Source organism: Microchirus variegatus, assembly GCF_963457635.1.
Source record: "Microchirus variegatus genome assembly, chromosome: 4".
In the NCBI taxonomy this organism is placed as follows: Eukaryota; Metazoa; Chordata; class Actinopteri; order Pleuronectiformes; family Soleidae; genus Microchirus; species Microchirus variegatus.
Window position 1 is genome coordinate 2,539,383 of NC_139805.1, and position 22,752 is coordinate 2,562,134.

Consider the following 22,752-nt stretch of genomic DNA (forward strand, 5'->3'; position numbering starts at 1 on the left):
GGATAAACAAAGGCCAAACAAACACAGCTTAAATTCAGGCATAAAGACAATGGTGGCGTGATATTAAATTTATTCAGGAATGCACAAAATAATCTGAGTTATATACTTCAATCTTTTTACAAATATTAAGAATGAACTTCAGGATACTCTTTCTATAATGTATAAAATTCACACGCATTGCGTAACGATGGGTTTGCACTGAAAAGCACCGAACTGTAACACACCACTGCACCTGGACACAGTCACATTAAAACCCACTTCACTCTACACTGACATTTGGCAAATGATTGTGCTGATGGTCTGAAGTCTGTCATTTCTATATACACAGATATCTGAGCAATATCAGATCAGAAAAACGTTTTATGGATCCAGTACATCGTAATAATAATCTGCTCCCAAATCACAAGCCTTAACTATAAAAGTTAAGCGGTCCAACATATTAGCACATGCCTTATTGATCTGTATCCGCAGCTGAAGCATTCAAACCGCATATTTACAGAGTGTGGAGGAGGTGTAAAAACACAAAACAACAAAAACCTTTAACATAGTAGTTAAAGATTTGAAAGAGTAAACAAAACAAAGGCACAGCAGCAAAAGATTTACTCACAAGTGAAATACCTGAAAATATCGACGTGGCAGCGACAGAATGTGCTTGTTTGACTTTTCCACACTCAAATGCAGAGAGAGAATAAGAAATATGGCACATGGTTTAATTTTAATTAATCCGCTCCATTACATAACCTGGAGTTTGGTCTGATTATTACTTAACGCAGCATAATGTGTACGATGTCAAAACTTTGTGTTTTCACTTCAAAGTACTATGGGAAACAACAACGGCAAAATGCAAAGGCAGCTTTAAAAAAAAACGCTGACAGCTCATGTGCTGATGAGAGAAAATGATCAGAAGAGCTGAAATATCTGCTTTACAAAGGAAATGCCAGCGATCCACATCCACACAGAATAAACTCTGATACACTCATTATCATTGTAAATGGAGTGATTCCTGGAAACTGTGCCCAATAATAACACTTTTGTGCACATTTTCTTTCCCACAGTTTGCACATTATTTCAAATGATTCTGGAAATTCTCTGATACAACAGGTTTAATACTATGTATTAAACATTTAAACCCCAGCAGTAATCGGTAATTAATAGGTGGAATATTGTCATTACCTTCTCTTCTTCACAATATTAAAAAATACCCATTATGATATCATTGTGCTTATTCATTTACATATTTTTTTTTCCCCATGGTTTTATATTTCAGCTGATGAGAATATGAGTAAGTGCAACATTCTCGTATTTCAATAACTATCTATTTTGTATAAACCGGTGCGTTGACAGAAAGATGTGCTGAAGTGTGCTCATGTACAGACGTTACACAGTCAGAGTCTTAATGTGTTCCCAATTTGGCAATCAGTTCATCGCAGATCTTGGTGAGCTCCTCGATCTCTTGATTCTGCAAGAGACAGAGACACGATTTTACAAATCAACTCACATGTCAGGACATAGAGACCAAAGGTACAGGTAAAGAAATCTCTAAGCAGAGAGAGTGTTTTCATGTAGCTGTAGAGAAGTCAATGTGTACTCTCACTTCAGGTACAAAGCAGTTTTGGTAAATTAGCCACTGCCCTCTAGTGTTCAAATCCATGTTTGCAAGCGTTTTTGCTTGCAACTGACATACAAACAAGTATTGCTTGCAACTGACATACAAACAAGTTCCATCCATCCATTATCTATGGCTGTGCCTATCTCAGCAGACATTGGGCGATAGGCGGGGTCACACCCTGGACAGTTCGCCAGTCCATCGCATGGACACATACAGAGACAAACAACCATTCACTCACACTCTCGGTCAATTTAGAGTGACCAATTCACCTAATCCCCATATGGCATGTTTTTGGACTGTGGGAGGAAGCCGGAGAACCCGGAGAAAACCCACGCACACACAGGGAGAACATGCAAACTCCTTGCAGAAAGGCACTTGTTCCGAAGTTGTTCCCACAACGGGGCTCGAACCCAGGAACCCAGGCAAGAGTGCTAACCACTACACCAACCGTGGGCCCTACAAACAAGTTAAATATCTGAAATAATAAAAATAAATAAATAACATAAAATGTAACGAGTTTAGACTTGTGCATGTCGTGTCACCAAAGAGATAAAGGTCTGTTTGTTAAAAGCCGGTGGGGTCATAAATGAAAATGTGTAACTAAACTCTCACTCTCAGACCACTTCTTGGCATTTTTCATAGAAAGGTATCAACCAAGAGAGAAAACACAGGGAATTTTAAGCTTCAGTCAGTGAAATGTCTTATTTCGAATATGTCAATAACAACCTCATAATGTGGTCAGTGACATTACATAGGTTTATGCCTTTGAAATTGTCATAAATAACATACTTTTAAAAATGCCTTGGTCAGTCAGTACTCAAATAAACAGCATGACTCTACAGTATGAAGCAATCTTCCTGAGTTGTCATTGTAATTTCACAAAATTAAATGACAACAATAACAATATGATTGTGATGCAATACATTGGTCCTGGGAATATTTCACAATTAAAGCCTTGTTTAATAAAATAATGGATGAAGTGGAAACAGAACGTTTGTGATATGGTGCATTTTCAGAGATTAAGACACTGAAACTGTGCTGAATAATCATCTATTACTGCCCATATTGATGTGAACCACATGCAGCTCACAGGAAAATAAGTAAGGGCTATATTCTCATAAAAAGCTGCCTGGCTTAAATACATTATCGAGGCTGTCATCTCTGCTCATGAGATTAGTCTTGTTCTTCTTCTTTCATTAACTGAAATAAAAATAACAACTGGAGTTTTTAAAACAAACTAACAAACAAACAAACAAAAAACAATAACTAACTGAAAGTGAATTGTGTGTTCCTAAAACTAACTAAAATTGTACTGGTGACAATTTTGAAAGGTTGTATTTTCATTCACATTAAAAACGTTTTCAATCTTTGTTTACGATGTGTTATATAAGGCTCTGCAAGTTAAACATAACATTTTGTTATGTAGTCAGTAGATGTGTCTTATGAGGGTTATTTATTCTTATTATTATTCATGTTGTTATGTTCATGTGTGTCTTTAGTCTGTTGGCTTGATTTGTTTCCTTTCACACTAACTGCAGCCAACCTCAGCACAATGACTGTTATTGTTTCAGGGATGGTTATTAATTTGTCCTTATTCATTTTTAAAATGGCTTCTTTTGATAATACCATTATGACCTTTTTGTATCTTGTACCTGGCAAATACTCTGTATTATACAAAACATCCAATTAACACTAAAACTAAACTAAAACTAAGCATTTACAAAAGAAACCTAATAATAACTATCAAACCTGCTCTAAAAACGAATTAAACCTAAAGTAATTTTAAAAACAAAAGGTCAAAACTAAATCAAAACTAAAAGTAATAAAAAATCCCAAAACAAATTATAACCTTGGTGCAGATACAATTTGACTTTCTGTGTACTTACACTTAAAACAGAAAAAGAAGACATGACATGGACAATAGACACACAACTGACGGACAAATAATAATAACAATAATAACACATAATAAGAGATTTACACATGTAAGATAAGAATAGGAATGGAGCGGGAGGTAATTAAATGAAACGTTGGAGTAAAAACACTTTTTTTGCCCACTTGTGTTTGATGATGTTTTCATTCAGTCACCTCACCTTTTGAAGCACTGATCTTTCCAGTGACTCCACCTTCATCTGCTCTTTCCTCAGGCTAGCGCTCAGTGCAACACCCTCAGTGTCGGCCCTAGCGCGCACATGTGCTATCTCTTCATAAGCCCTGTGAGCAGAAAATGGAAGAGACAGACAGACAGAGTTTGTTTAAATACGCTTGAAACTCTGCTTTAACTCGTCTTTATCAATCAAACACCTCAACACTTACTTGTTCAGTTTCTCCTCAGCGTGCACCTTGAGGGTTTGGTACCTTTGCTCCTCCTGCTTGAGCCTCATCAGGTTGTCGTGCGCACACTTCTTCAGCACCTCCTCATTCTGGACATATGTATGTACAGTCATTAGTATGTAACGTGCTGTTATAATAATAATAATAATAATAACAACAGGAGTTAGTAGCTCCACTGACCCTCTTGAAGCCTTCAAGGACGCCCTTCAAGTTCTCATACCTCCTGAAGAGGTCAGCCAAGGAGCGCTCCACCGAGTTGAGGTCATCCGCGGCCTGATCTCGCTCTAAGGTCAGCTGCCTCACTGACTTACTGCACGACAGGCTCTTCTGCTGCTGCTCATCCTCTGTAGGAGTCACAGTATGAGCTCAGCTTTGAGTATGAACATAGTAACATATTTATCATCCAAAATGTCTGAAGGACTTCTTGTACTTGCTGCATACTGAGGACCAGCATTTCCACTTTATAAATCAACACAATTACAAATATCCACTTCATGAATGACATCTACAAAGGACTACTGGTTGCAGTACCATAAAATGTCTGCAGGTGGAGCCCCAGAGCAAAAAGGGCTGGAAAACTTTTTCGATTTTTTTTGTTGTTGTTGTAATTTTTGGTCCAAAATTTGACAAAAACATCATACTATGTCGACCAAAATAAAAAAAATTAAAAAATTGACCAAAATTTGACAAAAATGTCATACTATACTGTCGTCCAAAATTAAAAAAAAAAAAATTCCGCAAAATTTTACAAAAATGTCATACTATACTGTCGTCCAAAATTAAAACCAAAAAAAAAATTACCCAAAATTTTACAAAAATGTCATACTATACTGTCGTCCAAAATTGACAAAAACGTCATACTATACTATGTTGACCAAAATCTGAAAAAAAAATGTTACCCAAAATTTGAAAAAAAATTTTTTACCCAAAATTAAAAAAAAGTGTTTGGCCAAAATTTGAAAAAAAAAATTTACCCAAAATTTTTGGTCCAAAATTTGACAAAAACATCATACTATACTATGTTGACCAAAATTTTAAAAAAAAATGTGTCCAAAATTTGACATAAAAGTTGAGTATAGCATGTTGTAGCAACCTAAGGAAGTGATTTCAATGAAAACAAAGTGAGGACCGGCCAAAAATGTCCTTACTCCGTAAAAATTACCTCACTAATTAAAAACCCTCACTGGTCCTCAGTATGCCGCAAGTACAAGAACAAACACACACACACACACAACCACGCTCAATGTGCAATATACTGTTCATTTAGTCATTGCTGTAATATACTGTATATTTTTTCATAATGTAAATTTTTTAAGTGCAATATATTGTCATTTTTCATACTGTCAAATGTTTTAGTTTTCTCATCAGTGCAATATCCATATCCTTATTTAATATCCTTATTTAATAGCTCAGCCTTGTTTCCTTACACTGTAAATACCATGTGCATACTGTGTATATTCTGCAGACCGGTTATAATTAATGTACATTCTACATTCTATTTTTTAAACCTATTTTTATAGTCAGTGTTAATATCTTTATATATTGTATTTCTTTTTGGTAATGCATGTTTATTATTTATTATCCTTATCTTTATTGTCTTGCTGCTGTAACACTGGAAATGTCCCCACTGCGGGACGAATGTAGCTAAAGTGCAGTTTGACTGCAAGAAGACGACTACGCCGTAATGTGTAGTGTAATTTTTTGTTGAATTTAGACTGAAGAACGATGCAAGAAGCAAATAGATGCCTTAATATAATATATTAAGGCATCTATTTGCTTCTTGCATATTATGCAAGTTGAACTACAAACAAAACGATGTAAAAAAAAACTACCACCACCAGGTGGCAGCATATTACCAATCATCTGTGCAACTGTCTTCTCATATTCTCCAACAATTGTTCTGTTGAGATAAAAGCATAAAACATCGTCTTCTGTCAGTGTTTCTTATACATTTGTGCTGATATCAGTGTTAACAGGAGGCAAAGCACTGGTGAACTTTCATACCTCATCTCTAAAACCTCAGCTCGACTCTCCTCGTACTTTGTCTTCCACTCGCTGACCTCGATCTCTTTGGTGATGATCTACATAGAAGACACAGACGGACAAGAAATCAACTTTTTTTTCAATCATATATTGATTCTTGAAACTTTGGCAAAAACATGTCCCTCTAAGAAAAGTGCTCATTCTGTTGGAAATTAATAATATTTTCATGAATGAAAAGAATCAACGTCATAATCAGGGAGGTCCTTTGCACATAATGTGAGCTTCTTATATAGGTTTATTTTTAACTTTTTTTTAATTTAATGATTACATGCTGGCTCACTGCCTGCAAAATCAGTTGTCCTCGGATAGGAGATAATCATTTCAACTGGATTAAAAAAACAAAAAGTAATAATTGAATTGAATATTATCTTTACCACATTAAAGAGTACATTGTAATACGTATTAAAAACGGCAAACAGTGATTATCATTAAATGAAAACAAAACAAAATGTATGGTGTTTGGTGGTGTTAAGGCTAATTGTGAAATTCATTTATTCCTGAATGGAGTAAAAATTGAAAGAGTATATGATACAAAATTCTTGGGAGTAATTTTAGATCATAAATTTGGTTGGAAGCCACATATAGAATATATTAAAAAGACATTTTAAGCTAAGCTAAATCTATTGGTATTATTTACAAAGTAGGGGATTTGTTAAATAATAAATGTCTGCGTATATTGTACTTCTCACTTATAATGGCATTTATGTCATATTTGGGGGAAATACATGCAGGACATTGAGGTTTGGGGAAATACATGCAGGACATACATAGACCCTATAATTAAACTCCAGAAAAGAGTTATTAGAATAATTAATAAAGTTTCCTATCGCGAAACCACTAATAAGTTATTTATAAAGTCTGGCTTTTTAAAATTCTTACATATTGTATATATAAAAACATTAGAAATATTATTTCGAGCAAAGAATAAAAGTCTTCCCACCTGTATTCAACATAATTTTAAACTGCGAGAAAAAATATATAATTTAAGAGGTTTGTGCGTCTTTGAAATATGTAAAGTGAGAACTAATGTTAAATATAGATGTGTTTCATTTTTGGGAGTTAAATTATTTAATGGACTTAGTGATGAACTGAAATTGTGTAGAACACTGTCCAGTTTCAAAAAAACATTGAAAGGTAAAATAATAAAGGACTACAATGTAAAATGACTGAAATGTTAAAGAAATAAGAATTTAGAGTACATTTTTGTCATGTTTTTTTGATTTTTGTTTGTTTGTTTTTTTCTTCTTTGTATTTCTGATATTTTGGGTTATTTTATGGAATGTACAGGACAGGCAAAAATAAGCCTCGGCTTCAGCATATTCCTTTTTCGGTTACAGTTTCTTTATAATTTTGTTGTGAGCAAATGTTGACTGTAAGTCTGTGGTAATATTTGCCGATCAATTGCACATAATTTAAATATTTTATATTGTAACCAAAATAAAACTATTCATTCATTCATTCATTCATTATTTTGTGGTTGCTCAAAATATGTCCCACATTCGTCACCACCGTCAGATATTTATAAAAAGCAATACAATCAGGTAACTAAAAGGTCAACTACATTCCTGAGGACCCCATTTTCAAACCTTCAGTTCTACAGTATTCTTCAAGGTCACTCAAGCTCCTCCTCCTCTTTTCTCTTAAACTTGTTTATATTTTCTTAACCACCATCAGGTTAAGATGGTGATGGTGGTGACAAAAACCAAATGATCCTCAAAGGAAGCTAGAATATAATTGTTGATCACAATAAATACCAATATGACCTGTAATGTTTCACTAACCTCTTTTATACGTTTATTTATGTAATTCCCCTATATTTCTTCTATAATACTGCCTATCTACATAGCACATACAATATCCCTTGCAGGCTATGTATGGAAGTAAATCTGTGCCATCTGAGTTTGAATTCGAATTTCTAAAACAGAATTTTTTGCATCAAAATTAGACTTTGAATTTTAAAAACCATCGAATTTCAAGCACTGTTTTTTTTTTGCAAAAAATTTGATGTCTCAAAAAATTCAGTCGCAAAAAATTCACTTGCAAAAACGTCAGTTAATATCCAGGTCACCAGAGAGAAGCAATCGATCCCTGTCTCAATTCATCCAACACCAATCAACGTACGCTCCATTGGCCATACATGAATTACAGTTTAATACTAAAGCTCATAACTTGATTTGTGGCGCCACCACTGGCTGCTCCTTGTTGTCTATCAGACGAACTGAGTAAATGCAATAAGCGCCTGGCTGACTGCAAAATGTCATCATGCTGACGACCCTGTCATCACAAACAGCACAGAAAAATTAGGATATTACAAACCAGTAGCAAAAAGATGATGTTTTAAACAGATAAAAGTTACTGGACTTTAATTAGGATGATCATATTTAGAAAGGAGACCACTTGGCTCTGCTTCGAGATACTTAAATTATACTTGGATGAATTGAGACAGGGATCGATTGCTTCTCTCTGGTGACCCGGATATTAACTGACGTTTTTGCAAGTGAATTTTTTGAGACTGAATTTTTTGAGACATTGAATTTTTTGCAACTGAATTTTTTGAGACATCGAAATTTTTGCAACTGAATTTTTTGCAACTGAATTTTTTGAGACATTGAATTTTTTGCAACTGAATTTTTTGAGACATCGAATTTTTTGCAACTGAATTTTTTGAGACATCTAATTTTTTTTACACTGAATTTATTTCAACGTTGAAAAAAAAAATGAAAGGCAAAAAAAAAAAAACAGTGCTTGAAATTTGATGGTTTTTAAAATTCAAAGTCTAATTTCGATGCAAAAAAATTCAGTGTTAGAAATTGGAATTCAAACTCCGATGGCACAGATTTACTTCCATAGCTATGCACCTCCAATAACTAAAGCCAAATGAAAATGGCATGAAAACATTTAACCAAATCGAACATTCACTGCAATCCCCACTGTTCTTTTACACAGTACCCAGGATTGTTATTTTTTTGACCAAATAGTTCAATAAAGTTGTGAAACAAGAAGTCATAAACTTGGTGGTATAAATTTTGGAATTACTGTTGAAATGAGGCCACTGTCAGTTCTAAAGTCACCGTCGTCAGTGGGAGTTTTATTTGTTTATGTTGGTGTTGACATGATAGGTATTCACTATCATGTCAACACATTATCAGTTGACACTTTATATTTATATTACATTATATTCAAGATTCAAAAGACTGAAAAATAATTTCTGCACATGCATTGCACAAGTACAACAGCAGTGAAGTGAACTGTGCAAAATAATACAAATGGAAGTATAAATATAACATATAAGACGATACGATTTTAGTGTTCTCAACTGTATTTGACATTAATTAGATGCTCCTACTAATTGTCTGTTGATTGTAATTAGTCAACTAATAAGATGGTGGTTAATAACACTGCAAAATCAGTATTTATAGTCAACAGACATTTTTGTATAGGGTTAGGGTTAGAATCTGTAAAGCACATACAATGACCTAACTGCCAGTCCCAATTATCGTCCCAACCCTGCTAATTAAACACTGTATGTTCACATTATTTCAGATAAAAATCATCACGTTCACTACACTTTAGTTAGTAGGAGTGAGTGACACACACCTCTTCTCTGATCAGAGTGAGAACTGCAGCCTTGTCCATCTCACTCAGAGGTAAGGTGTCGTGGGTCAGTGCTCCTGCCTCTTCTGCATCACTGCTGCGCACTTTTGTAGTTGGCTTCATGGATATGTCGCTCTGCAAAACACATAGAAAAAGACAGTTCAGCGAGGCAAGATCTAAGTCCATGAAGGTGCGTGTGTATGTGTCTATTGCATGCATTTTATTAATCAATTGATGCCATTGAATGTATATGAATGTATAATATTTGTTGTAATTCATAAATATTTTCAGTTTAAAAAACATGATGACTGGTGGGGTTTAAATGTGGAAAAATAAAAAAAAACGATTACGTCTCCACTCACAGCTTAGTACCATAAAATGTCTGCAGGTAGAGCCCCAGAGCAAAAAGGGCTGGAAAACTTTTTCGATTATTTATTTATTTATCAATTTTTTTTGGGGTCCAAAATTTGACAAAAACGTCATACTATACTATGTTGTCCAAAATTTGAAAAAAACTTTGAAAAAACAAAATTTGGTCCAAAATTTGAAAAAAAAAATTTGCCCAAATTTTTGGTCCAAAATTTGACAAAAACTTCATATGTTGTCCAAAAGTTGAAAAAAACTTTGAAAAACAAAATTTTTGGTCCAAAATTTGACAAAAAATAATTGACCCAAAATTTGACAAAAAATAATTGACCCAAAATTTGACAAAAACGTCATACTATACTATGTTGTCCAAAATTTGACAAAAACTTTGAAAAAACAAAATTTGGTCCAAAATTTGAAAAAAAAAATTTGCCCAAATTTTTGGTCCAAAATTTGACAAAAACTTCATATGTTGTCCAAAAGTTGAAAAAAACTTTGAAAAACAAAATTTTTGGTCCAAAATTTGACAAAAAATAATTGACCCAAAATTTGACAAAAAATAATTGACCCAAAATTTGACAAAAACGTCATACTATACTATGTCGTCCAAAATTTGAATAATAAAATTGACCCAAAATTTTTGGTCCAAAATTTGACAAAAAAAATTGACCCAAAATTTGACAAAAAAGTCATACTATACTATGTCGTCCAAAATTAGATTTTTTTTTTTTTACAAATTGAGTATAGCATGTTATAGCATTGAATGTATATGAATTTATAATATTTGTTGTAATTCATAAATATTTTCAGTTTAAAAAATATGATGACTGGTGGGGTTTAAATGTGGAAAAATAAAAAAGAATGATGACGTCTCAGCTCGCAGCTGAACTGTCTTTATTGCCCACTGAGATGAAGTGCAGTTGAGGCAAAAACAAGCTGGTTATGTTGAAATATTTATGTACTCACTACATCATATTTCAGGCTGCAGGTCTCCTTCTCCTCCTGTTGTCTGGAAAGCTTGGGCTCAGGATCTTTAGGGAGAAAACACATCATTCAATGGGGGGGGACAGAAGAGAGGTGGGGGACAGATAGGGGGTGAGAAAGGACAAGAAGGAGATGAGATAGAGACAGAAGAAAGAGACCAGGAGCAGATTTACAACAACTGTATCAAGTTAGAAGTTTATGCAGGACAGTTAGTGTCAGTGATGACATGTTTATAGAACCATCCATCCATTATCTACCGCTTTACCCTCCACCGGAGGGTCGTGGGGGGTGCTGTGCCAATCTCAGCTGACATAGGGGCGATAGGCGGGGTCACACCCTGGACAGTTCGCCAGTAGCAGCAGAGATTGTTGACGAAAAATTATATTGATATCGGCTTTTAACTATGGACACACAATAGACGTTTAAATAGAAGTTTAAATAAATTGGAAATTGAAAGATTATCTATATACACAAGTTGCCAAAAGTCCAGCTTTTAGTTATTTTAAAGGGACACTGAGTAGTATTTATGGGTTTATATAACCCAAAATCCACTTTTTTATACATATGATGTGCTCCTGCATTGTCTAGACGATGTATAATAGTTTTTGTTTCATTTTCGTAGTGTTTCAAAAAGTCATGTAAAATAACATGGTCGCGGGCCGCTGTTGCATAGCCACTGTTAGCAGCGAGACGCCACGTTTCTACGGGAGCCTGTAAGGACAAACGCGAGAGAACAAATCAAGCGTCTCTTTACTTGTAGCGGAAGTCCCGCCTCCACTCTCTCCGCTTCGCGGTAGCTCCGCCCTCTCCCTCGCCTCACGAACCTCATCTGCTGACACGGAAAAAGACGACGAGGACGACATTTGACCGGCTGAGGACACCGTAGCGCTCAGGGAAGGGAGGGGGTGAGCAGAGGAGCGGTTCGTTGTTGTAAATTTCTCTCCTCTAGATGTCACTATAAACTACTTACTTCACCTTTAATAAAGACTGAATATTCATCAGAACAGTGGTGAGTAGATAATGAGTGACTTTTCATTTTAAGGCTGAAATGTCACGTTAAATATAAAACAATATGGACAGACTGAACCTGACTGAGATACATACCATCACTGATTGGCTGTTTTTTTACTGGTGCTTTTTTTTTGTATTCAGGTTCTCCTCTCTCCTCCTGTGTGTCTGTGATTTGACTTGTGATGCAGGTGGACGCCAACTTCTCCTCATCTGTGGCGTGATGAACCTGCTGCGTGATCTCTGGAGTCTGAACCACCACCTCGTCTTCCTCCTGCAGATAAGACAACAAGACTCACATGGAACTGCTGCTAAACAATATACAGTACTTGGCCAAGCTAGAGATCGATACTGCTGATACCCCTGTTGTGTCAGCTGAAATGTTTCACTTTACTGCAGTGACACAGCAATGTCTATTATTCAGCAGCTGTCCTGTCCGACCACTTGGCCTCTCTCTCTCCCTCTCTCACACACACACACACACACACACACACACACACACACACACACACACACACACACACACACACACACACACACACACACCTACACACACACACACACACACACACACACGCACACACACACAAACACACACACACACACACACACACACTCTTGTACTTGCTGCATACTGAGGACCAGAATTGCCACTTTATAAATCAACACAATTACAAATATCTACTTCATGAATGACATCTACAAAGAACTACTGGTTGCAGTACCATAAAATGTCTGCAGGTAGAGCTCCAGAGCAAAAAGGGCTGGAAAACTTTTTTCGATTATTATTTTTTTTTTTTTTTTTTTTTTTTGGTCCAAAATTTGACAAAAACGTCAGACTATACAATGTTGTCCAAAATTTGAAAAAAAGTTTGAAAAAAAAAAATTTGGTCCAAAATTTGAAAAAAAAAATGGACCCCAAATTTTTGCTCCAAAATTTGACAAAAACGTGATATGTTGTCCAAAAGTTGAAAAAAACTTTGAAAAACAAAATTTTTGGTCCAAAATTTGACAAAAATAATTGACCCAAAATTTAACAAAAAATAATTGACCCAAAATTTTACAAAAACGTCATACTATACTATGTCGTCCAAAATGTGAAAAAAAAAATTAACCCAAAATTTTTGGTCCAAAATTTGACAAAAAAAATTGACCCAAAATTTGACAAAAAAGTCATACTATACTATGTCGTCCAAAATTCGATTTTTTTTTTGACAAATTGAGTATAGCACGTTTTAGCAACCTAAGGAAGTGATTTCAATGAAAACAAAGTGAGGACCGGCCAAAATGTCCTCACTATGCCGCAAGTACACACACTCAAAGCCAAAAAACACACAGTACCTGATTGCACACGTCTAGCACCAAAGACTGGCTTTCATCATATTTCTGTAGTGTACAGGAATTCCTACAAAAAAAGCACATGTCAAAAACACAGGCGTTAGAGTATAGAACTTTGTGCATTGTAATATTTGGTCGACCGATATTGGTTTTTCAGGGCCGATATCGATACCAATTATTAGCTGGTAATGAGGCTGATAACCAATATTTAGATATGCACTTAGGGTAAAACTTCAACACACTTTGAGTTCATGTTTATCAATACTTTTTAGGTGAACTTATTTATTAAATAAATAAATAAATTGATGTGTAAACAGACAATTTTGGAGCTGCCCTCTAATGGGCTAAGTGCAAAAAACAATAGCACATCCTTTTATTATTTTTTTCACATTGTGTCCCTTTGTTGACATATATGGATGTTTGATAATGTTTGATGAGCGATAAAATAAAATGACCATACCGATAATCAGTAAAATGTTTAATATCAGTCCCCCAATAATTCGCTTCTACAACCATACAGCTACAAACAATTCTGTACTTTGCTGCAAGGACCCTGTATCAGATGACTAGCAGCAACATACAGTAATGTACAACCACACTGTTTGGGCCTGATTTCCACAGGGATCCCACACGACTGGACAAATTAAACTGTGAGGGAAACGGCCTTGCCAATCGAGATGAAACTGAGGAAGATGCATACTCGTTCAAAGGTCCGTTATGACACAGCCCATGCCACGGTGAGAGAGTAAAATGGGTAGAGAGCATGCATGAACGACAGCATCGACAGTGAGGGAGTACTTACAACAGAAAACAGAGAAACTTGACTTGTTCAGATTTCCTGAGGCAAAGAGAGATGGACGAAAGCAGAAATTGAAGGTTGTGCAACATACGAGAAAAGGAAGGATGAAAGATGAAGTGGTGATGGATGAGGAGGGTTTTCATAAAGTAATGAGGGACAGGGGGAAACACCACAGAGAGTGAAGGCCACATTATACTTCTCCGACTGCGTAATGCGTTATCCGTCTGCGTCACCACGTAGACCACTCGAGCCTTTATACTTCTGCGTCGTGGTGACGGATAGGCGCTGCAATTTCCCGCCCGATCAGTAGGGGTCGCTGCGCAAGGTTGTTGTGCTTTTGGCTACAGTGAGCAATGGCGTCCGAGGGAGAAAGACTGTTGTTGTTGAAACAGCGGCCGTTTGTCAATTTTCTGTGTCCCGGAACGCAGTTTTAAGATAATTTGAGGCGAGAAATTGGCCATTTAGAGTCTAAACATGTGCTGTGTGTGTTAAGATATGACGTATTTTTCGTTCGGCAGCAACGAAGTCGGCGGTGTTCAGCTCCGCCCTCTGTGGACGCTCGGTGCTCACTGTGAGCCGGCACAGAGCAGCTTCGCTCGGCCTGTCCTGAGGACCAATCGCAGCTCTTTCCGTCTCCGTTGTCCCTTGACGGAGTGACGGACACTTAAAAAATATTCCGTGCAGCCGGAGACGACGCAGAGACTCTACAATAGGTTCTGCGTCGACGCAGAGGACTCTGCGTAGCCTACGCAGAGCACTTTACGCAGGAGTATAAATTGGGCTTGAGTGATTGACTACATGTGTTCAGCTCAGCATGTTAGACACTTGGTTTAGTTAAAGATTTGAGCATAACACAAGATGCCGACAGTCTTTGGAAAGTTGAAAGCTCTTCTTACAGCCTAAATATAACCTATTGTGCAATAGCATGAAGGGTCAGTATGCAGTGTGACGTGTTTGCCATATTTCAAAGCATTGCTTGGTATGCCTCCATACTCCCTCAACCAAACATAGAGAATTCAATCTTTTTTTTAAGCTCAGAGGAGAAAAGCAAGATTGCAAACATGAGAAAGGAAATTCAATTTCAGGTAACATCTCGGTTGACTTACGTAATTGTCTTCTCTTTGCCTTTTTTGGGAATCTGCCTCACTTTCTTCCCACCGGACAAGTGCCCAGGTTTGCCTCCATCTTTCACCATCTTCTCAGGCTGAGCAGCACTGCTAGATGAATCCTCTGTGCTCAGGCTCTTGGAGGATTTAAAAGGGTCCTCACGGTCATCAACAGTGTCTGGGTCAAAGCTGTAGGAGCCCTGAGGAAGCACCGGAGAGCTGCTAACCTTGCTATTACTACCAAACGGATTGAAGTCTGGATCGTCCCACTGAGTGGGATCAAAGTTATATGCTCCTGATTTAGTGGGAATATCATCAGGGTTCAGAGTTTCTAAATTGTCGGAAACTGGCAAAGCAGTTTCTGGAAGAGGATCTGAAACCGGTTCTGATATAGGCTGGGACACTGGTTCTGGTACTGGTTGAGATGCTGGTTCTGACACTGTATGTTCTTGTGCAGGTCTGCATGAAGCCTCTGGTCCTTTGGGCCTCTGCTTCTTAGCTCCAAATTTGCTGGTTGTCTTTTTTCCACCCAGTTTCCTCGGAGGTGGCTTGCTGACCTTCCCCTCATCCAGGCTAAACTCCAACATCACAGGTTTTGTCTCGGATGAAGGCTCCATCAACTCACCACCTGCTTCTGCAGCTATGCTGCGCTCACAGACAGGTAATGAGCTACCAAGTGGCTCAAGTCTTGGTAGAGATTTTGAACCACATGGTGGAGGAGAGTTCTGAATTTTTGATCCACCACTGGTAAAAGGGTTAAAGCCGCTATCCAGCTGGTCAGGGTCAAAGTTGTAAGTGGCCTTGGGAACTGGAAGTTCTTGTTCCTCATTTGTCTGAGCAATCTCATTCAACGTAGTCTCCATTTTCAGACACGGAGGCTTAGATTTGATGGTTTTAGTCTTTTGAGTAGGCTCTGTCTTTTTGGGGAAGCCATTGTACTCTGCTTCTGAAACAACATGAGGTTGTTCCTCTGAAGGAGAGGTAGGGATTTCAGATCCACCCTTGGTAAAAGTGTTGAAGCTGTTATCCAGCTGCTCAGGGTCAAAGTTGTATGTAGCCTTAGAAACAGGATGCTCTTGTTCCTCGTATGCCTGAGCAATCTCGTTCAATGAAGCATCGGTTTTCAGAGATGGAGACTTAGATTTGCTGGTTTTAGTTTTTTGAGTAGGCTGGCACTGTTTGGGGGAGCAATTGGACTCTGGTACTGAAATAGCATGAGGTTGCTCCTCTGAAGGAGAGTTGGGGATTTTAGATCCACCCTTGGTAAAGGGGTTAAAGCTGTCATCCAGCTGCTCAGGGTCAAAGTTGTATGTAGCCTTGGAAATTGGCTGTTCTTGTTCCTCATTTTCCTGAACAATCTCATTCAATGTAGCATCCATTTTCAATGATGGAGGCTTAGATTTGCTGGTTTTAGTTTTTTGAGTAGGCTGTGACTGTTTGGGGGAGTCAATGGACTCTGATTCTGAAGTAGCACAAGACTTTTCCTCTGAAGGAGAGTTAGTGATTTTGGATCCACCCTTGGTCAAGGGGTTAGAGCTGCTATCCAGCTGGTCAGGGTCAAAGTTGTATGTGGCCTTGGGAATAATCATTTCTTTTCCATCATTTACCTGAGATATCTCACTCGATGTAGCATCAGTTTTCAGGGATTGAGGCTTAGATTTGCTGGTTTTAGACTTTTGAGTAGGCTGTGACTGTTTGGGGAAGCCATTAGCCTCTAGTTCCGAAACAGCACAAGGCTCTTCCTCTGTAGGAGAGTTAGGGATTTTGGATCCACCCATGGTAAAAGGGTTGAAGCTGTTATCCAGCCGGTCAGGCTCAAAGTTATATGTATCCTTGGAAACAGGATGTTGTTGTTGATGATCAGTTGCCTGAACAATCTCATTCAATGTAGCATCCATTTTCAAAGATGGAGGCTTAGATTTGCTTGTTTTAGTTTTCTGAGTAGGCTTTGACTTTTTGGGGTATTCTTTGGACTCTGATTCTGAAATTTCATGAGATTTTTCCTCTGAAGGAGAGTTAGGGATTTTAGATCCACCCTTGGTAAAGGGGTTAAAACTGTCATCCAGCTGCTCAGGGTCAAAGTTGTATGTAGCCTTAGAAATTGGCTCTTCTTGTTCCTCATTTTCCTGAACAATCTCATTCAATGTAGCATCCATTTTCAATGATGGAGGCTTAGATTTAATGGTTTTAGTTTTTTGAGTAGGCTTTGACTGTTTGGGGGAGTCAATGGACTCTGATTCTGAAGTAGCACAAGGCTTTTCCTCTGAAGGAGAGTTAGTGATTTTGGATCCACCCTTGGTCAAGGGGTTAGAGCTGCTATCCAGCTGGTCAGGGTCAAAGTTGTATGTGGCCTTGGGAATAATCATTTCTTTTCCATCATTTACCTGAGATATCTCACTCAATGTAGCATCAGTTTTCAGGGATTGCGGCTTAGATTTGCTGGTTTTAGACTTTTGAGTAGGCTGTGACTGTTTGGGGAAGCCATTAGCCTCTAGTTCCGAAACAGCACAAGGCTTTTCCTCTGTAGGAGAGTTAGGGATTTTGGATCCACCCATGGTAAAAGGGTTGAAGCTGTTATCCAGCTGGTCAGGCTCAAAGTTATATGTATCCTTGGAAACAGGATGTTGTTGTTGATCAGTTGCCTGAACAATCTCATTCAATGTAGCATCCATTTTCAAAGATGGAGGCTTAGATTTGCTTGTTTTAGTTTTCTGAGCAGGCTTTGACTTTTTGGGGTATTCTTTGGACTCTGATTCTGAAATTTCATGAGATTTTTCCTCTGAAGGAGAGTTAGGGATTTTAGATCCACCCTTGGTAAAGGGGTTAAAACTGTCATCCAGCTGCTCAGGGTCAAAGTTGTATGTAGCCTTAGAAATTGGCTGTTCTTGTTCCTCATTTTCCTGAACAATCTCATTCAATGTAGCATCCATTTTCAATGATGGAGGCTTAGATTTAATGGTTTTAGTTTTTTGAGTAGGCTTTGACTGTTTGGGGGAGTCAATGGACTCTGATTCTGAAGTAGCACAAGGCTTTTCCTCTGAAGGAGAGTTAGTGATTTTGGATCCACCCTTGGTCAAGGGGTTAGAGCTGCTATCCAGCTGGTCAGGGTCAAAGTTGTATGTGGCCTTTGGAACTGGATGTTCTTGTTCCTCATTTGACTGAGTGATCTCTTTCAATGCATCCTCCATTTTCAGAGACACAGGCTTGGATTCTATGGTTTTAGTCTTTTCAGTAGGCTCTGTGTGTTTGTGGGAGCCACTGGACTCTGGTCCCGAAACAGCATAAGGTTTTTCCTCTGTAGGAGAGTTAGGGATTTTGGATCCACCCCTGGTAAAGGGGTTAAAGATGTTATCTAGCTGGTCAGGGTCAAAGTTGTACGTGGCCTTTGGCACTGGATGTTCTTGTTCCTCATTTGGCTGAGTGATTTCGTTCAATGTAGCATCTGTTTTCAGAGATGGACATTTTGTTTTGTTGGTTTTAGTCTTTTGAGTAGGCTTTGACTGTTTGGGGAAGCCACTGGACTCCTCCAGAGATTGGTAGAGTGCAGGTTCACTGCTCAGTACCGAGTGTGGGACTTGGGTTGGATCTGGAGTTGAAGCTGGTACTACAGCAGAAGTTTGAGCAAAAGCAGGAGCTGAAGCGGGTGCTTGTGCTGGAACATAAGCTTGAGCAGCAGCTGAAGCTGGAGTTGGAGCTAAGAATGGGGCAGGGGCAGGGGCAGGGGCAGGGGCAGGGGCAGGGGCAGGGGCAGGGGCAGGGGCAGGGGCAGGGGCAGGGGCAGGGGCAGGGGCAGGGGCAGGGGCAGGGGCAGGGGCAGGGGCAGGGGCAGGGGCAGGGGCAGGGGCAGGGGCAGGGGCAGGTACTTGAGCTGGTGCTGTTGTAGCAGCCAGATCCAGTGCAGGATCAGCAACTAGGATAGGGGCTGGGGCCTGGGTTAGCTCAGAGGATAGTGCTGTGCATTTAGAGAGTTGAGTCGCCGCCTTCATTAATGATGAATCAAAGACAGGCACAGAGCCTGATGCTTCTGGATGATCATCTGCTTGTTCTGCTTCTAGCGTCTGCATGTTTATCTCCAAAGGGCCACCCATGGGCACTCCAGGCTCATCTTGACCCATGCTGTGACTGTGAAAACTATCCTGATCCTCAACAGGAGCAGTCACTATCAGGTGTTCTTCCTCATCCAAGCCTGGATAAGAAATGAGAGGAAAAGAAATATCATTATGTACTTTAAACATCTATATAAAAAAAAAAATATATAAACAAGCAAAAGAAAAAAAACATCACATGCACAAGCATTCACAATCTCTCCAATCAAATCAAAGTCAGATGGAGGTGATATCTGATTGGCTCTCTGAAAGCAGGTTACTACCCAACCAACTGCTCCACAGGCTGCAGTTGCCATGGTGATGTCTTACTATGAAGCCCATCACATTTAAACTGAAATGTAGGCTCACATTATAAAATACAAATACAAAGCCTCATAGTTTATTATTATAATAACCTCCACCTCCTATTGACACATCCACAACATATTTCAGTGAGCCTGTCATCCTCGCCATATTCATGGATTTATAATGTTGCTAGGAATCTGGCACTGTCTGCTGTGTTTCTACCTACCTCAGTTCACATTAGCATGACGTCTGAGTGTCATTTTCAAAGTATTCCTGCCATCTAACATGCTCATGCAAACATATCCACTTCCGTATCCATACACGCCATCCATGCACAAAATTAATTGCTAGGGAATTTTGGTGAAAAAAAGAGAAAAGACTCTTTGTTAAATATGTAGAGTGTCAGTGTGTATAGACTGATTCAGATGTAGTAGAGGAGACTTTGAATGAGCACAGACAAAATCGCAGAAAACCAGAGTGCATCAGAGAGAAGTTTTATAAGGAACTTTAAACAGCTCCCTTCTCCCAGTGATCAAACATCCTCCTCCAGCAGCTGCAGGGAAACATGTTTGTGGTTTAAACAAAGGTGAACTCCCTGCTCTCGACATTCTTCTTCAACCTGTGACAGCAAAATGTTGCTGTAGCTGTTCTACCGGTAATCCTTTCCGAAACAGCAGCTGCTTCATCTACTGCAAATACCGAAGACTGCCAGAATAAAACTACATAAAAAACAGAGCTGCTTGATGGTGTCAGTCTGACAACACTTTTTTACCCTTAGTGTGACCTCAACCAGTGACCAGTGACAGGCAGAACCAAAGCTTTTGTTGAACTTGTTGAATTCCAGAGCAAAGGTCATTCTCACACTCTGCTACACGCTCCTCCCCTCAGTGTTTAAATGATAATGTCAGTTTATGCATCTGCCATCATCACACCCATACACACAGCGTACACCAATTTAAATACCAAGCATGCAGCACTTTAGTAACCTTAGGAAGCAATGCACTGAGCGTTTGGAACATGTGGTAAATTCTTATTAAAAGAAGAAAGGCAGTAGACAGGTAAATTCCTGAAGCGGCAGAATACATGTGTATCCAATCACTCAAAGCATGGTGAACGGGTGATACACCACGTACTCAGTTCAGACAGTAAAAATTCCTATATGCACAAATGTGCTGCTTAAAGTCATTATTATAACATATATGTAATATTTAAAAGGTCCAATGTGTAACATTAGGAGGGCTGTTTGTCTTTGTATAAATGTGTAATTGCATTAAAAACAAAAACAATTTAGATTTTCCAGCCTTAAAATAAGAATGTTATATGTACTTGAGGCAAAGGCCTCACAATGTGAAAAATGTACTTTGCTTTACAGATCCCACCATTTTGCACTGCTATGTTTCAACAGTAAATATTTGTAATGCTAATGAGAACCTTCAGTTTCCCTGAGGTGCTGCTGTGGTGTGTTTCCATCTTGAAAGTCTCACATTGGCTGTCTGTCCTTGTCTTTATCAGCCTGTCTGTCTGTCTGTCTGTCTGTCTGTCCTGTAGTCTCACCTGTTTTGTCTGCATCAGTGTTGTTCTCCAGCTCTCCCTGGATGGTCGAAAGGGTGCGTACAGGAGTTGCTGCTTCAGGAGTACCAAAATTACCCTCTGAGTCAGAGCTGTGGTAGTCAGAGAGAGAACGAGACATGGAGAGAGACGTTAACTTTCCAAACCACAACATGGATCAGCAACTGCTGATCTCCAAAAGCAAAATGGTGAATTGGCAACAAACAGACCCCAACAAACCAAAACAGAGCTGTACTAACGGCATTGATGCAGCTCTTCATTTCTATTCCATCACCATATGTGTCACAGTGTGTGTCTATTTTCACATCAATCGTCACAGACTAGAGTCCAGCTTAACACTGATATACTCTTCTTACAGTGTTTCACTTAGATGCAGAAAGAGGTAAAACTATCCAATTTCATTTCATCTGAAATGATAAAAACTACCTCGTCTGACAGAATTATCTTGCCACCCTCTGCAGACTGGATAACACTGATCGAAGATGCGATGCCACAAAACTGTACAACAAGTTTGGATGAAACAAACTGAATGTAAACAGTCAATCACAGCAGCAGCAGCATAGTGAAAGTACAACATAGTGGAAGGGTAAAATAGCGCAGCTCACTATTTCCTGTGCCGTGAGCACCATAAAACCATGAATTATGAGGCAGTAATGCTCAAGATATAAATGATATATTCATTTTAAAAGAAGATGAGAGCAATTCACTTGAATGCAGTTTGTTTCCACAGCAACTTTTGGTTTTAGTCTGGTGTGTAATGGCATAACAATGTGATCTAATCATTTCAGGAGGCTATTATATGATATACTACATATATTAGTTAGTGAGCACAAAGCTGCACACAGCTAAATCTCAGACACAAATACTTGTTTTAGAGCATGTGTTGTCTTTGTGTGCTTCATTAACGATGTCATGATGACATCATTAATGGCCAGTGTATGTTTCTCTCAAACCACAGAAATGAGGATGTACAGCCAGGCGAGGCTGAGACACAACATACTAAGTTGGTGTTAATCAGAGCCACACCATGTGTCAACAACACTGTGCGGTCAACACACGTGTTTCCCCTCCTCTCTTCCTCTTTTCTTTTCGCCTAAGCAGACGGAAACACTGCACTAACACGCATGTGCTCTGGTCCAGACAGTGGTGGTGTTCCTCTGAGCTCCAGCACAACACTTGCCTGCAGCCCTGTGATCTGTCCTCCTCCTCCTCCTCCTCCTCCTCTTCTTCCTCCTCCTCCTCCTGTCCTCTCTCTGCACGTTGCTGCCTCTCCTCACTGGCCTCCTGCCCCTCTTCATCCTCCACTTCTCCCTCTCCCCCTCGCACTGTCGTCCACGTCCATTTGGCCCATGACACCGGTGACAGCCAAGACATCACTCCTTTTTTCCTACGGATTCCTCAACCCTCTGTTGAATCAGCGATGGCCAAAGACGACCGCTGCTGTTGTTGTTTTCAGTGTAGCACTGATCCTCTTTTTAACTGTTTCTTCCTCAGATGTTCACCCATCCAGCAGCTCTCACATCTTCCCACATAGCTTCTCTTGTCACACGAGTACCTCGTTGTCCATGAAATAAGGAAGACATTTCTTTTCCTCGCTTCTTTTTTTTCGTA

The 22,752-nt window shown here is 38.8% G+C and overlaps 1 protein-coding gene across 1 annotated transcript; it reads right to left on the reverse strand.

Annotated features, from left to right (window-relative positions):
• Nucleotides 1-80: 80 nt before the first annotated feature.
• On the reverse strand, nt 81-22,752 carry LOC310925714 (uncharacterized protein). Its single transcript, XM_083887728.1, has 15 exons — nt 22,401-22,752; nt 21,361-21,436; nt 21,127-21,233; nt 15,182-19,367; nt 14,079-14,114; nt 13,280-13,343; nt 12,035-12,212; nt 10,913-10,977; nt 9,584-9,715; nt 5,948-6,024; nt 5,800-5,843; nt 4,124-4,287; nt 3,926-4,032; nt 3,703-3,823; nt 81-1,459 (listed from the first exon to the last, which is right to left on the reverse strand). Exons 1-15 carry the CDS (start codon nt 22,513-22,515, stop codon nt 1,394-1,396), a joined length of 5,538 nt encoding a protein of 1,845 aa, XP_083743854.1. The 5' UTR covers nt 22,516-22,752; the 3' UTR covers nt 81-1,393.

What these genes read in the sequence shown, in the direction of transcription:
- LOC310925714 (XM_083887728.1), bottom strand. Translation starts at nt 22,515, where the DNA reads ATGTCTTGGCTGTCACCGGTGTCATGGGCCAAATGGACGTGGACGACA. An exon ending in TCACTCTGATCAGAGAAGAG is followed by an intron (nt 6,025 to 9,583) that starts GTGTGTGTCACT and finishes TCTTCTATGTAG; the next exon opens with ATCATCACCAAAGAGATCGA. An exon ending in TCCTTGAAGGCTTCAAGAGG is followed by an intron (nt 4,033 to 4,123) that starts GTCAGTGGAGCT and finishes ACATATGTCCAG; the next exon opens with AATGAGGAGGTGCTGAAGAA.